Here is a 13,680-nt window from a genome sequence, read left to right as displayed (position 1 = left end):
AGGAAAGTATGGCGGAAAATAGTTAATAAAAAGAGTGTCAGTAGAGTGAACGACGCCTGAAATAAAGACCTTGGCTATTAATGGACCCAAGTGGGGAACCTTTCATAACGGCTTCGTGAGGTTCTTCGCTTGGGGTGATTGCTAGAGAGATTGATCAGCAACCTGGGTCGGAGCTGTGTTGCGGAACGAACATGTTATTTACATAAATAGCACGAGAATTCTGGATCAATCTGAAAAATCTCTATCCCATCCACACACTACTCCTTTCCCCTGCCGAGTGAGTCACGCCTACCCCGAAAGGGAAATGGCTTAATGGTATAATAATAATAATATACTATGGTTCCTAAAAACATATTTTGAACCAATTGACGACATGGTAAGAAAAATTTACCATTTTTATTATAGTTTACTCGTGATGGCTTTTACTCCGTGCTCCATATAAAAGTTAATCCATTTGGACAATATGCTACGAACTGTTGTACACCTGAAGAGCCCCTACGCCGAAGGGCGAAACGTTGAGCAATCTCAATAAAAATTTATATTCAGACCAACAGAAAAAAAATTAACACCTTCTTATTTAACTCAATTACTTGGTCAACATATCGAAACGTCGTCAAATGAATTAATAGAACCCAATAAAAAAGTTTAACTAATTTTTATTTTCGAAAGTTAATTCTGTTTCGTTGAAAAGTCTGCTATTATATTTTCAGTTAAGGATTCATCTTTTTTCCTCAAGAATTTAATTATTTAGTTGAAAATGAAGTTATGTTGTCAAAAATTCAAAAATATTGTTAAAAAGTAACTTTTTTTTGTTGAAAATTCAACTGTTTTTTTAGAAAATTCCTTTTTTTTGGATTGGATATTCAACAATTTGATTAGAATTTTTTGCATTCTTGACTGAAAAATCTTTTTTGGTTGAAAATTTCACTATTTTGTTGAAAATTTGTCTTTTTGACTGTACAGTTCATTTCTGTTGGTATACATTTTATATTTTCTGGTTAAGAATGCAACTGTTTGGTTGAATATTAATTTTTTTTTGGTTGAGTATTCCAATATTTTATTGAAAACTCGTATTTTTTGGTAAAATGTAACGGTGCTCAATATAATTTAAAAATATATATTTTTTTAATATCAACTATTACATTTTTTGTTGAAAATACATCTTTTTCCTTTTTTTGAAAGGTCATCATTTGATTTGAAAATTGCTCTCTTACGTTTAATTTGACTGTTTTTTTTTATTTAAGATTATAATGTTTTTTGTTTGAAATATGAACAATTACATTTTTAATCAAAAATTGATCTTTTTGGTCAAAAATATTATTATTTGGTTTAAAGTTGAATTGTTTTGTAAAAAATTATACAATTCATCCTTTTTTATTAAAATTTCAACTGATTTATTGGAAATTCAACTATTCTAATCGAAAATTTCAACTTTTAGGCTGAAAATTAACTTTTTGGTTGAAAATTCAACTATTTTGTAGAAAATTGGTTTTTTTTGGCATGAAAATTTAAGAATTTGGTTGCAAAATTCATCTCGTTTTTTTAATGCAACTTTTAGGTTGAAATGAATTTTCCTTGGTGGAGAATTCAACTATTTGATTAAAAAGTTTTTTTTCTAATTCAACTGTATTTTATTTAAAATTAAAATCTTTTCTTGTTAGAAATTACAACTATTACAGTTGGTTTAAAAATGTATCTCTTTGCATAAAAAAGTACCAAATTGGTTGAAATGTCGTTTTTTTTAATTGTTGTATTAAACTGTTTTTAATTATTTTTTTATCTGAAATATTAACTGCTACATTTTTCATTAAAAAATCATCCTTTTGGGTAAAAATTGTATTAATTTGTTGAAAAATTAATAACTTGGATAAAAAACCGCCAATTCATCCTCTTTGATTAAAAGTTCTACTTTTTTCTTGAAAATTCGACTATTTTGGTCGAAAATTAAATTATTCAGTTGCAAATTATATAATATTTGGTTGAAATTGAACTTTTTTGTGAAAAATTACATTTCTGGGTTCGACAATTACACTGTATTGTAGAAAATTCGTCTTTTTGGCTTAAAAACTTAAGAATTTAGAAGAAAATTCGATTATCTTTAAAATGCTAACTATTTTGTTGAAAAATCATCTGTTTTAAGTTAAAAAATGCATATTTTTTGGCATAAATTTAATCTCTCTTACTTAAAAATGCAACTATTTGGTTGAAAGTAAATCTGTTTTGCTTGGGGGTTCAAGTATTTGATTGAAAACTCGTATTTTTTGGATGAATTCAACGATGTATAAATTAAAAGTAAAATCTGTTTCGTTACAAATATCAACTATTATATTTTTGTTGAGAATTGATTGGTTTTGTTTAGTTAAAAATTAATATTTTATTAAAAATGCAACTATTTTAGAGAAATATTCATTTTTGTACTTGAAAATTCCACTATTTGATCGAAAAAACAATAGTTTTCTTTAAACTCGCATTTTTTGTTATATTTAACTGTTTTTGAGTAAAAGTTAAACATTTTTGTTTAAAATACCAATTATTACATTTTTCGTTGAGAACTCATCTCTTTCTTTGAAAATTCGTTCAGGAAATATTTTAAATTAGTTCCATGCAAAAGGAAACTATTTTAAAGCTTCCTGTTTTCTAATATCTTGAATTTCTGTTTATGATTCTTAAAAAAATGAACTAAAGCCTTATAAAAAAAAAAAGGAAGAAAGATGAAAAATTGGGTCAAAATAGACGATTTTAGGTGTTTTAGGGGAAAGTTTCAAATTAAAGAGGAAAAGGGAAAAAGGGGGAAAATGAGACGGACTGTGATCCCCGAAAAAAGTATTGAAGTATCAATATATACATCTACTGAAATTCTAGTAATTTTTCCATTGGAGAACCATTGAGTTTTGAGTGGAATTTCGGGACTTTTAGTTTTTATTCTTACAAATAACTTTTCACTGATTCGAATTTAGAGTGCATATTGCGTGATTTATGTATATGGGACACATTTTTACCACTTTGCCTCTAGCCTCTAATCAATTTAAAAGCACTTTATAATTTCAGAGGGACACTATCGAGTGACAATAAACATTTCCAAGACAGTTGAGAGTGTCGATCACGGTGGTGAGGTTGGCATGTTCGTGATGAAGGTAATCGGAGTTAATGGTAAAATGACAGAGAGGTTGCAACTTAGTGAAACTTCTCAATACTACGAGCCCGGAAGTACTCACACAGTAGTGCTGCCAGGAGACGTCGTAGGTAAACCGGAAGCTGTAGAATTGTCCTGGGAATATCAAACATCAGTTTTCAATCCGCTAACTTGGAGACTGCTGCATAAGCCAAAAGCATACATCGACTTCCTAACTATTGCCAGTCTGGAGTTCAATGATGGGTGAGAAAATTTAATCGTGACGGACACCATAATTGCTGCAATCTCCTCAATCCTTAACTTTTATCCCTCTTATTCAACACGTTCAAAAACACCTAATCATCGTTCATCAATCATTTTAAAAACCAAACACTCAGCAGATATAGAAAAATATTATTTTACCTTCCGCTTCTGGTGCTAGCTGTAATGCAGACTAGTTTTATTAATTGTAAGTGAAAACTAATTTGATAATGACAGTTTCATAAGGGGCCATTATAAAATTACGTCTCGACGTTTGAAAACTTTCTCCACTCCTCCCCTTCTTTGTTATAGAACAGCACACAAAGTCTTAAACCCCCAGAATAACATCTCAAATACGAAAACCCCCTAGGTAAAAATTAAGTTAATTATTAATTGAGTAAATTTTTTGTTCTTTTATTTCATTTAGTACAATCAAATTATACGAAAAAAAGGACATTTGCTAGAACAAATTGGTGGCTGAAAATGCGTACAAAATGATTCATAAAGAATAAAATAAACTTTAAAATGAGCCATCATCGAGCCTTCTGTGACTAAGAGTTTAAAAGTTATGAATTTGTTAATTAACGATACCGTTTTCTCTATTACTTTCTAGCTGTAATGAATTATCGTTTGTTGTAAAAACAAGTTTGATCTAATTTTACTTGTCATGTCCTTGAATTCAATGGTCCAATATATTAGACATAATTTTTCTCAGTACTTAATAACTAAAATTGGCGAAGGGGTGGATGAACAGTTTTTTAAATAACAATAATAGTTTCTGAATAAATTTTTTGGTGAGTTTGTATTTGTTGAATTTATATTTTCAGATTCTTAAAACTTTTTTTTATCTTTTACAACAAATTGCCATAAACAATTATTTATTATATATTTACGCTTGGTCAAAAAATAAAGTGCGACCATGTGCTTCAGAGGATTTTTATTATTTTTTGAGAAATTTTCTATCTTCGATAGTTTCGTTGCCAAAAATATTGTTTGAACAATTTCTATAAAAAATATTCAACAATAGCGTTAAATAACCATACAAATTGTCAAAGAACGAGAAAGCTTATATTTGGATAATGATTGATGAAACTTTAATTCATTTTTTAGTCATCATTTAACTAAAATTTAATTTAAGACTTTATAACAAAACAAAAAAGATTCGGGTATTTATTTTCTTAAAGGTGCAAGAAATTCGCACAAAAAGTTGAATAAATTAATTTTTTCTTTGAATTTTAAGAAGAGTTGGTTATAATGTATCACAGATAATTTTGGGGAATACCATTCGATTCACTGGTTATATAAATAAATAAGGAAAAAGTTAAGTCAAAAATCACATTTCTAAAAGAAATATTTGTTTCTATGATTTAAAAAAACAATAATAATAATATTACTAAAAAATCTTAAAATTTACAACAAAATTTATTTTCATAATATATTTTGCAATCAATTTGATCCTAATGCCGCATCTTACCAATTTTTGAAAAATTGATGAATTTTCATTTATGGTGACTCATTTTTTTGAAAAAATATTCTCTACACCGGTACAGTTTCCAATTTTGAAAGTAAGTTCTTCTGTGGCTAAAATCTTTATAACAACTTTTTTTAAAGAAACAATTTTTCAAAGAAATAACTCTATTTGAAAATTATTCACTTATTGTCTTCATTGGAAACAGTAGGTTTGTAGGTAAGTTTATAACTTTTTCCGTAAAAAATCATGTTTTTTCTTTAATAGGAAATTACTGATGATATTGTTTCAATTCTTGAAATTAAAGAAAACTCATTTCCAGAAACCTACTACGGACGTGTAATTAATTTTTCACCAATAAGTGGTTATTATTTCGATGTTTCATCCGCATTAGTTAATTAAATTTTAAACAATTGTGTTACTAAGAAGCTATTGCGGATAGAAAATTGCTGTAAAAATAATTGACACCTTTTTGATTGCATGGGAATACTTGATTTTTTTCATATTTTCTGGACAATTTTGTAGAAAAAATTTATTGGTAATAACAATTTGTTGTTAAAAACAAAAAAAGTACAAAATCTGTCTAGAATTTTTTTGTGAAGTATCACTATGCCTTAGATGATTCAGTAAATTCTAAATCATCACAATTTTTCTTTCAAAAACTATTATAAACACTACGAGAAACATCCTCTACTTTCAAATTAATGTTTCTTGAAAATAATTCGAATTTTCTCTTGAATTTAAAGTTCATGGGACTTTTAATTATCTCGAAAAGAGTTGTTTGCACACCATTTCTTTTATGCGACAAACTTCATCTAACTTTATCCTGTATTACAACCAAATATTTCTGTTTCTATAAAACCGATATTCGCGTGGTTCAAAACAACTTTCACGAAAACTTTTTCTCGATTTGCAAATTTTGTGAAATATAAAATAAAATACCTACGTGGAATAAATTCTAAAAGTATGGTATTCTCTTTTCTTATCGTAATTTTCATTTATTCCTTATCATCAATTAAATGTAGTATTTTATGTACTTCTTATTACCACTTTTTTCTCTATTATTGCAGAATCACTGTTTGTCCAGACGAAACGAAAACTCTAATCGCAAACGAGGCGAAGGTTCTGACAGTGGAAAATTGTCGAAACACAGATCTTAATTTAGTGGCAACGTAAAGAAGAAAAATAATAAGGAACACGTCATCAGCAGTATCATTGTTTGACTGACGAACCCGTGAAAAAGAGGGACTTAATTATCGCATCAAATAAAGTCGAATTATTAAGAGCATTCACCCATGATTGTATTTTTTAGAAAAAATAAGATTATCGTGAGAGCATAAATACGTAATTTCAATAAATTTTCCAGTCTTCACGTATTATATCGATTCTATAAGTTCCCCATAATTTGTTGCTTGCCTTTATCATTTTAACATACGAAAAAGACCCTACGCTTTTGAAATAAAGGGCGGAACCGGACCCTTTGAAATTGTAGGGAAACGCCCTAAAAATAATTGTAATTAAATATCTCACCTCAAATGTATATTTTCTAACAATTCTTATATATCTGTACACATGACAGAAAAAATAGAAGCCCTCTAGATTTCCTTTAAATTGAACAAAGTTAAATCTGTGACAGATCCAAAGTCATAGCCCCCCGAAGTGGAACCTTTTCCCTCGATTTCGCTACAATTCCTGTTTTTCGTGCATTCAAAGTATTAATTATATTCAAAGTATTCTCTTCTCTTTAAAAATTTGTCGTTTTTGGTTTTCGCTTGAATACGAACTTAATTAATAGAACTCATTACGAAAATTTAACTAATGTTAGTTAAGAAGTCTACTATTATTTTTTTCGAAATTCATCTCTTTTGGTTAAAAATTCTAGTATTTGCTTGGTAATGTTGAAAATTGATATTTTTAATAAGAATGTAGCTTTTCGATGTTTGGTTCAAAATTGATATTTTTAATTAAAAATTGATCTTATCTAGTAGAAAATTCATGTAATTTTTATTTTCAGATTGAAGTCTTTTTTGTTGAAATATCAACTATTACCTGTTTCGTTGCAAACTCATAATTTTTAATAGAAAGTTCGTCGTTTAGGCTTTAAAATCCAATCATTTTTGTAGGAAATTAAACTGTTTGGTTGAAAATTAACATTTCGTCGAAAATAATAGTTTTTTTTTAATATCTACTATTTGGTAAAAAAAAAAATTTGTATGAACTAGCTAAGCTTCTAAAAAATTTTTGACTGCTCATCCCGAATTTCGGGACGACGCTACGAAACACTTCGGAAAATTCGAATCTTTGGCAGAAAATTGAGATAAAAAAAGATATATTTTTTCGAGTAGAAAATTGAACTGTCTTGTAGGTACTTAATCTATTTGGCTTAAAAATTCTACAATTTGGTTAAAAAATTATATATTTTGTAGAAAATTCGTGTTTTTTTATAGAAAATCAAACTTCATGATGGAAAATTTATCTTTTTGTTTGAAAATTGAACTATTTGGTAAAAAATTTATATTTAAAAAAAAAAAATTTTTCTCGTTTGAAAATGAATAGTTTTGTTGAAAATTCAGCTATTTTTAGAAAAGTATGTATGAAATCGTTTTTGGTTAAAGATTCAACTATTTTGTGGAAAGCACAAACCATTCGGAAATTGTTTCATATTAAATTCAATGTATTATTCAGATTAATTTTGTTTAACAGAATTCAGCTTAATTAAATTCCCTTAATTAAATTCTGCTATTTTCGTCAAAAATTACCCTTTTGTTTACTACGCTGTTCTCAATAAAGGGTTGACAGGCGGGGTCAACAAAATAAAATATTTGGTGACGTAGCTTATGGGCGGCATCTTGGAATGCATTGCGATTTAAATATTCTTGAAAAACTATTGTGAAATCGGAGAAAAAGAATAATTAACTACGAGGGTCAAAACTTTGGCTAGAACATTTTTTTTAATTTACAGTGAATCAAGCCGGATTCCATTCACCTGTAGACAATTTTTTTTATTTAGGGTATAGGAAAATATGTAAATTTATAGGAAAACTGAAAAAGCATCATTTTTCCGCGACAAGTCGAAAAAGGTGTACAATCAAGTGTACACCATGTAATATGCATTTGAAACATAATATTCCATAAAAATTATTTTTATGGCGTTTCCCTAACATTTCAAGGGGTTCCGGTTCCCATCATGTCCCGAATATAAAGAGACTTTTTTATGCTAAAATGAAGGGGTCAAGCAATAAAAAATCAAATTAAATTTATTGAATCGAATCACTCCTTTTTCCGGCGTGATGACTTGACTATAAGGTACTAATTACTCCAATCTATATAATTTTTAAATTCATGCTTTATCAGATGATGCCAAAAAGTTAACAAGTTTTATTAACCAATGTCTCCAGAGTATCTTAAAGATAGTCTAAATGTCTTCCTTAGTATAAATTGTTTGTTATTATCTTACTTATAAAGCTATCAAATTAATTGTAGTTCATATCGATTAAAAGTCACAATTGTAACACTACTTAATCATTTATTTAAAGAAAAAAAATTTTATCACCTTTGTAGATCATTTTATTAAAACCCCCCTTTACCCGTTCTATGACGGGTTCCTCTGACTCTTTTCTCTCCCTCAAAAACCATTAATTCATTTTAGTTTTTTTGGGAAACAGATTTTCCCCAAAGGTTTCAGAATTAGTCTATTTACTGTAATTATGACTAAATAATGCATGAAAAATCTTGGGATCGTATCTTTAATCATTTTTGTTTAGGTGTTTGATGGAAGGAAACCTGAAATACTTTTGAAACGTCCAGAACCAATTCTTGTATCTCTTTATTTATACATTGCCTATTTTCTAGGCTTCATACTGAAACACTGGAAAACTAAATTAACAAAACTAAAATGTATTTCATGAAAATATTTTTTGTTCTTGAAACAGGCAACTGTATTCCCGACTCGTATATTTTCATATAATTAAATTAGCTATGTCACTTCGTGAGTTTCAAATACCATATAAAATTGAAATATGATATTTAAAGTATATAATATATCTGCGTGATTTGGACGAACACCGTTAACTGCAAATCGGAAAAGTCACCTGAAAATAGTTAACTAGAGGCGGCTCAAAGGACTAAAACCATGTACATTAAACTCTGCACACTAACCTCGAAAATAGAAATCCTCGAACATTCAAGTCTACACAAAAAAAACTCTTCACGTTAGACTTTGAACATTTAACTCTACGCGTTATATACAGTCAAGATATAAATTTTCCTGATATAAAGGTCTACAAATTAAACTGTGCACTTAAATGTCTACACGTTAAACTGTAAACGAAGAAACTATGCACATTAAACTCTACAAGGTTAAATTACACTAGGGTGGCTCAAAAATGCTTTTTTTATAGGGCAACGATCCCCCCAATTTCACTCCAAATCCGAAACAAGAAATTACCTAATTTTTAATTTATTTTAGTTTATATTTTAACAGGTGCCGGTTTTTATTTGAAGTTTCCCATGTAAAATGCCTGGGGAAAAATCACTTTTTTTAGTTTATGGAATAATTTTTTTGTGTTTGAAAAAATGTGACGCGAAAGTATGGGGGCCTGTTAAGAATTATCCAAAGAAGAATTTTATGTATCAGACATATGGGTTTGACACCCCCAACGCATCCCCACGGGTACCTGAAAACTACCCTTCAAACAAAAAATGTCCATTCTTCATAAAATCGAACTTTGAGCACTGTATTCTGGTATTTTTTTTACTTAAAACTAATAATATTCGCCTTGTGGAATATTTTTAATCATTCTTTAATTAATTTTTAATTATTGAAACAAATGGAATTTGTTTCAATAATTTTTGTTGTTGAAATGTTTTTGTTTTTTTTTCTTAAAATTATTACTGTTAGTCTAGTGAAATATTTAATAACATTTGTTAATTATTTTTTAATTGTTTAAACAAGTGGAATTTGATTACTGGTTTACATCGATGTGGCTGAGGGCCATCCACATTCAGAAAAACCTTCACAATTGTGTCAGTTTTCGCGTATCTCTCACAGTCAGTGGCGTAGCCAGGCGTGGGGGATTAAAAGCGATTCCCCTCTTGAAAATCCGGAAAATGTTGTCAGTTTTCGCGTATCTCTCAGTGTTTTCAAGATAACTCAAAATTTTCACGTTTGGGGGTGGGGGGATTTAAACAATCTTTTTATTGGGTTAGTTCTAGTTGGTCGTAGACAAAACTCCGCTTCAAAAACCTTGAAATCTACTTAGTTTTTACGATTACGTGACCGCTTTCGAAAAAGATTAAAATTTTTATTTCTTTAATAATGAAAATTTATTTCATGTTTAGTTTGAGGTTGCTCAGGACCATCTTCATTTATAAAATCCTGAAAATGCTGCCAGTTTTCGCGTATCTCACAGTTTTTCAATATGCACAGATCAGGTTGCAATAAAGTTCATGAAGGGGGACCTACAGCTTCAATTGTGATTAGAACCACTAAAAATATGGTAAAAGTATATAGGAAATACTTTAAAGGTCAGAGATCGAACCGCGGAATTCTAACATGAAGACCGAGCACCTAACCGCCCGAGTTACCGAGGCTAATATCTATTATTAAAGAACTCTCATTTATAGTTACCATTCCTATTTAATCATTAGCTACATAAAACAATATCGCCGTTGTGCATTCAGAGGGAAATAAATACAGGATTTTTTGCAGACACTTCAATGTGCAAAGTTCCATGTGTACAGTTTTAACATGTAGACTTTAATGTGAATTACAGAATTTTCCAAAAGACTAACCCTTTTTTTTAGCTTGATCAAGTTTAATTTTTTCTATAATTCGGTAAAAAAATATTCATAAGAACATCGTTTTTTTACATCGATCAAACCTTTTTTAAAACTCTTCCTACTAGTACCGATTATTGAAGTTTAAAAAAAGGGTTTTATCTGAGTGTATAGGCAAATCTTTTTTGATATTCTGTTTATAAGACGATTTTTTTATATTAGGAATATAAAAGTACTGCATTTGATTCAATTATTGTTAGCATCTTCGAGAGGTGTGGATTGATGTATTGACGAACTTCGAATTACCATTTTTTAATTAACAATAGCTACTTAGAAAGTTTCTGAAAAATTTACATTGTTTCTATGAGCAAAACTTTGGTTTTAATTTAGAATATAATACTACCTAAGCTGAAAAATTTTTCATTGTTATAGAACACATAAATTGACATTTTGGTGGACTCTCTGATTTTCTGAAAATAAAATGTTCGGAAAGGTAGAAACATGAGCTTGAAGAATATTGGAAGTATAATTTTTTTCTTATGTTTGATAAAAACCTCCTTCTATGAGGAAGCGAATTCGTTTGATACTTATAAGGAAGCCAAATGTTTATAAAATGAGAAAAGCTAAATGCACCCTTACTGAATGCATTCATAATACTTCGCAGCTGTATTTAAAATTATACTACTCACAAAATAAGGCAAATTTTGTTAAGTTTATCGTTTCAAGCTAAGATATTTAAAAAGGTTCCAAGGAATTTCAGAGCATGTCCAAGATTTTCAAATATTTAAATGGATTTTTTAAGAATACCAATAAATATCGTGGCATTTTAAAAGAGACCATAGGATATCAGTAATTTTAAAGGATTGAAAAGGTCCTCAAAACGTAAATTTAATGAATTTATTAGAATCTCAGTGGATTTCATAGAACTTCAAAATTGTTAAGGGTATTGACAAAATATCGTCAGATTTAATGTAATTTCACAAGATTTTAAGGGATTTGATAATATTTTAATTCAATTCGTTAGCATCTATTCACAAGCATTGAGGAATTTGGAAGAATTCTAATGATTTGAAGCGATTCGAAAAAATGTAATGTGGTTTTAAGGATCTTCCTAAAATTTTGAAAAATTCGGAAAGATTTTAGAAAAACTCTAAAGGTTTATGAAATTACAAATAGAAACAATGTAACTTCTTCTTAAACTTTCTGAGTAGCTATTGATAATAATTCAAGAATACTTATCAAAAGTTCGTCAATAGCTTAATCTACGCGTCTCGAAGACGCGAACAATAATTACATAAAATGCAGTACTGTTATATGCCCAATATAAAAAACGTCTTATAAAAAAAAAATAATTTTCATATTTCAAGTAATTTCAAAAAACTTCAAGAAATATCATCAGATTTTATGTAACTTCACGAGATTTTAAGGGATATTATACCTGAGTGGATCTTTTAAAATGAGCAAAAATCGAGTGAAATCAGCAGAAATCTCTTAGGGGCATGTGATACTTAAAAAATTGTTGATTTTACCAGTTTTAGGTTCCCCGGCTTTTTTCTAGAATAATAAATATTTTGTGTTAAAAATTTGGGAAATGATAGCGAACATGCTAACGGACGTCCCCACACAATTTTTTTGTGGGTTAATTCAAAAAGGTTTTAATTGAGCAAAATGTGATTAATTTGCATAGCGCTTAGGAATTAGTATCGATTTTTTAGTGTTAGATTCCCCCGCCTTTTTTCCTAGGATAAGAAATATTTCGTCTTCAAAAACTAGGAAATGATAGCGAACATGCTAACGGACGTTGCCGCCCACTTTTTTTGTGTTTTTTTTTCAAAAAAATGTTGATATTGCTAACAACGTGTGTGTATATTTCGAGGTTATGTGTTACAATTCTCCCGAGCGTTACTTCCAAACTACACAATATTTTTGGCCGAAAACTTTGAACTTACAAATAAACATAGTAACTAATCTCCCGACACTAAACTTCTTTGCAGGCAATCAAAAAAGTTTATTTCATAAATAATTGCCAATTTATCGGAAAGACAGAGATGAAAAATGACGTAACCTAAAAACAATGCGCATGCATAAAATTTTTACTTAGCACAATACAATTTTTATTATCCCTTAAAAAAGAGTCCGGGGACGTCCGTTGTGATATTTTATATCATCTCCGAATTCAGTTTTTTTAAATTTTCATTTTTGTGGAAAAAAGCCGGGGAAACTGTACCCTATTGACCAGACGACGAAGTATCACATGCCCTTAAGGTATTATACGGATGAAATTACTTTCTGAGGATTTTTTTTCAAATTAGGACTGTAGATTTATGAGGGTGTCATCTAACGTTTAGTGCAATTAAGAAAGAACTGACCATATTTCGAAGCTGATATAAGTAAAATCAAAAATAGCATCTTATTCATGTAAAACCAATCCCAAGGTATTGAAAGTGTAACATATTTTAGCGATAGAAGTACACAATACAGAGGTTCTGTGAAAACCTTGGAATTTTTTAACACTTATTTTTAGAAGGAAGGTGGTAGAAAAAATTAAAATTTTGAACTGGTTGAGGGTAAAAAAAATTGAGCGGTTAAGATGTGACAACAGCGCAAATGTTAGACATCATGCACGGTCGATCACATGTTGTCGATGGGTCGATCACATGTTGTTTTTCAAGCACAGTTTGCAACGTTGCAATATCTTTGAAAGCATCATTGTAAACTGCGTGTGTACTTATCCATATACTTACAATGTAAAAAAAGATTTGTGTAAAATTACAAAGTTTCGGAAAATTACATATTGTATCATTGTAAATATCACACATTACACTGTGTGATTTTACAAAAGTGTGTGAAATTACATCCTATATCGATGTAAATAAAAGGACCCTCGAACAGCAGTGTAATATTAAACACTCGATAAAAATAACATTACACATGCCGTCGTACGAACTTTACATTCAGAAGGGAAAATTCAGTCGCAGCGTGTAAAAATACCATGCGTCGGTAAAATCACTTTCCTGTGATTGAAAATTACATCGAGATTTTTAATTTTACCAAAAATCTT

General features: G+C 29.3%; 1 protein-coding gene across 1 annotated transcript in view; it reads left to right on the top strand.

Annotated features, from left to right (window-relative positions):
• The window catches only part of LOC117176720 (pancreatic triacylglycerol lipase-like), a 33,691-nt gene extending 27,310 nt beyond the window's left edge, over window positions 1–6,381 (top strand). The window contains exons 6-7 of the mRNA XM_033366982.1: window positions 3,049–3,376; window positions 5,912–6,381. Coding sequence (XP_033222873.1) covers window positions 3,049–3,376; window positions 5,912–6,017 — 434 coding nt within the window. The 3' untranslated portion in view covers window positions 6,018–6,381. The remainder of the gene's footprint in view (window positions 1–3,048; window positions 3,377–5,911) is intronic.
• The last annotated feature ends 7,299 nt before the right edge of the window (window positions 6,382–13,680 follow it).

The sequence above is a fragment of the Belonocnema kinseyi genome, chromosome 7 (assembly GCF_010883055.1).
Source record: "Belonocnema kinseyi isolate 2016_QV_RU_SX_M_011 chromosome 7, B_treatae_v1, whole genome shotgun sequence".
In the NCBI taxonomy this organism is placed as follows: domain Eukaryota; kingdom Metazoa; phylum Arthropoda; class Insecta; order Hymenoptera; family Cynipidae; genus Belonocnema; species Belonocnema kinseyi.
Note: the sequence above shows the minus strand (reverse complement) of the source record. Positions and strands in the feature narration are given on the sequence as shown.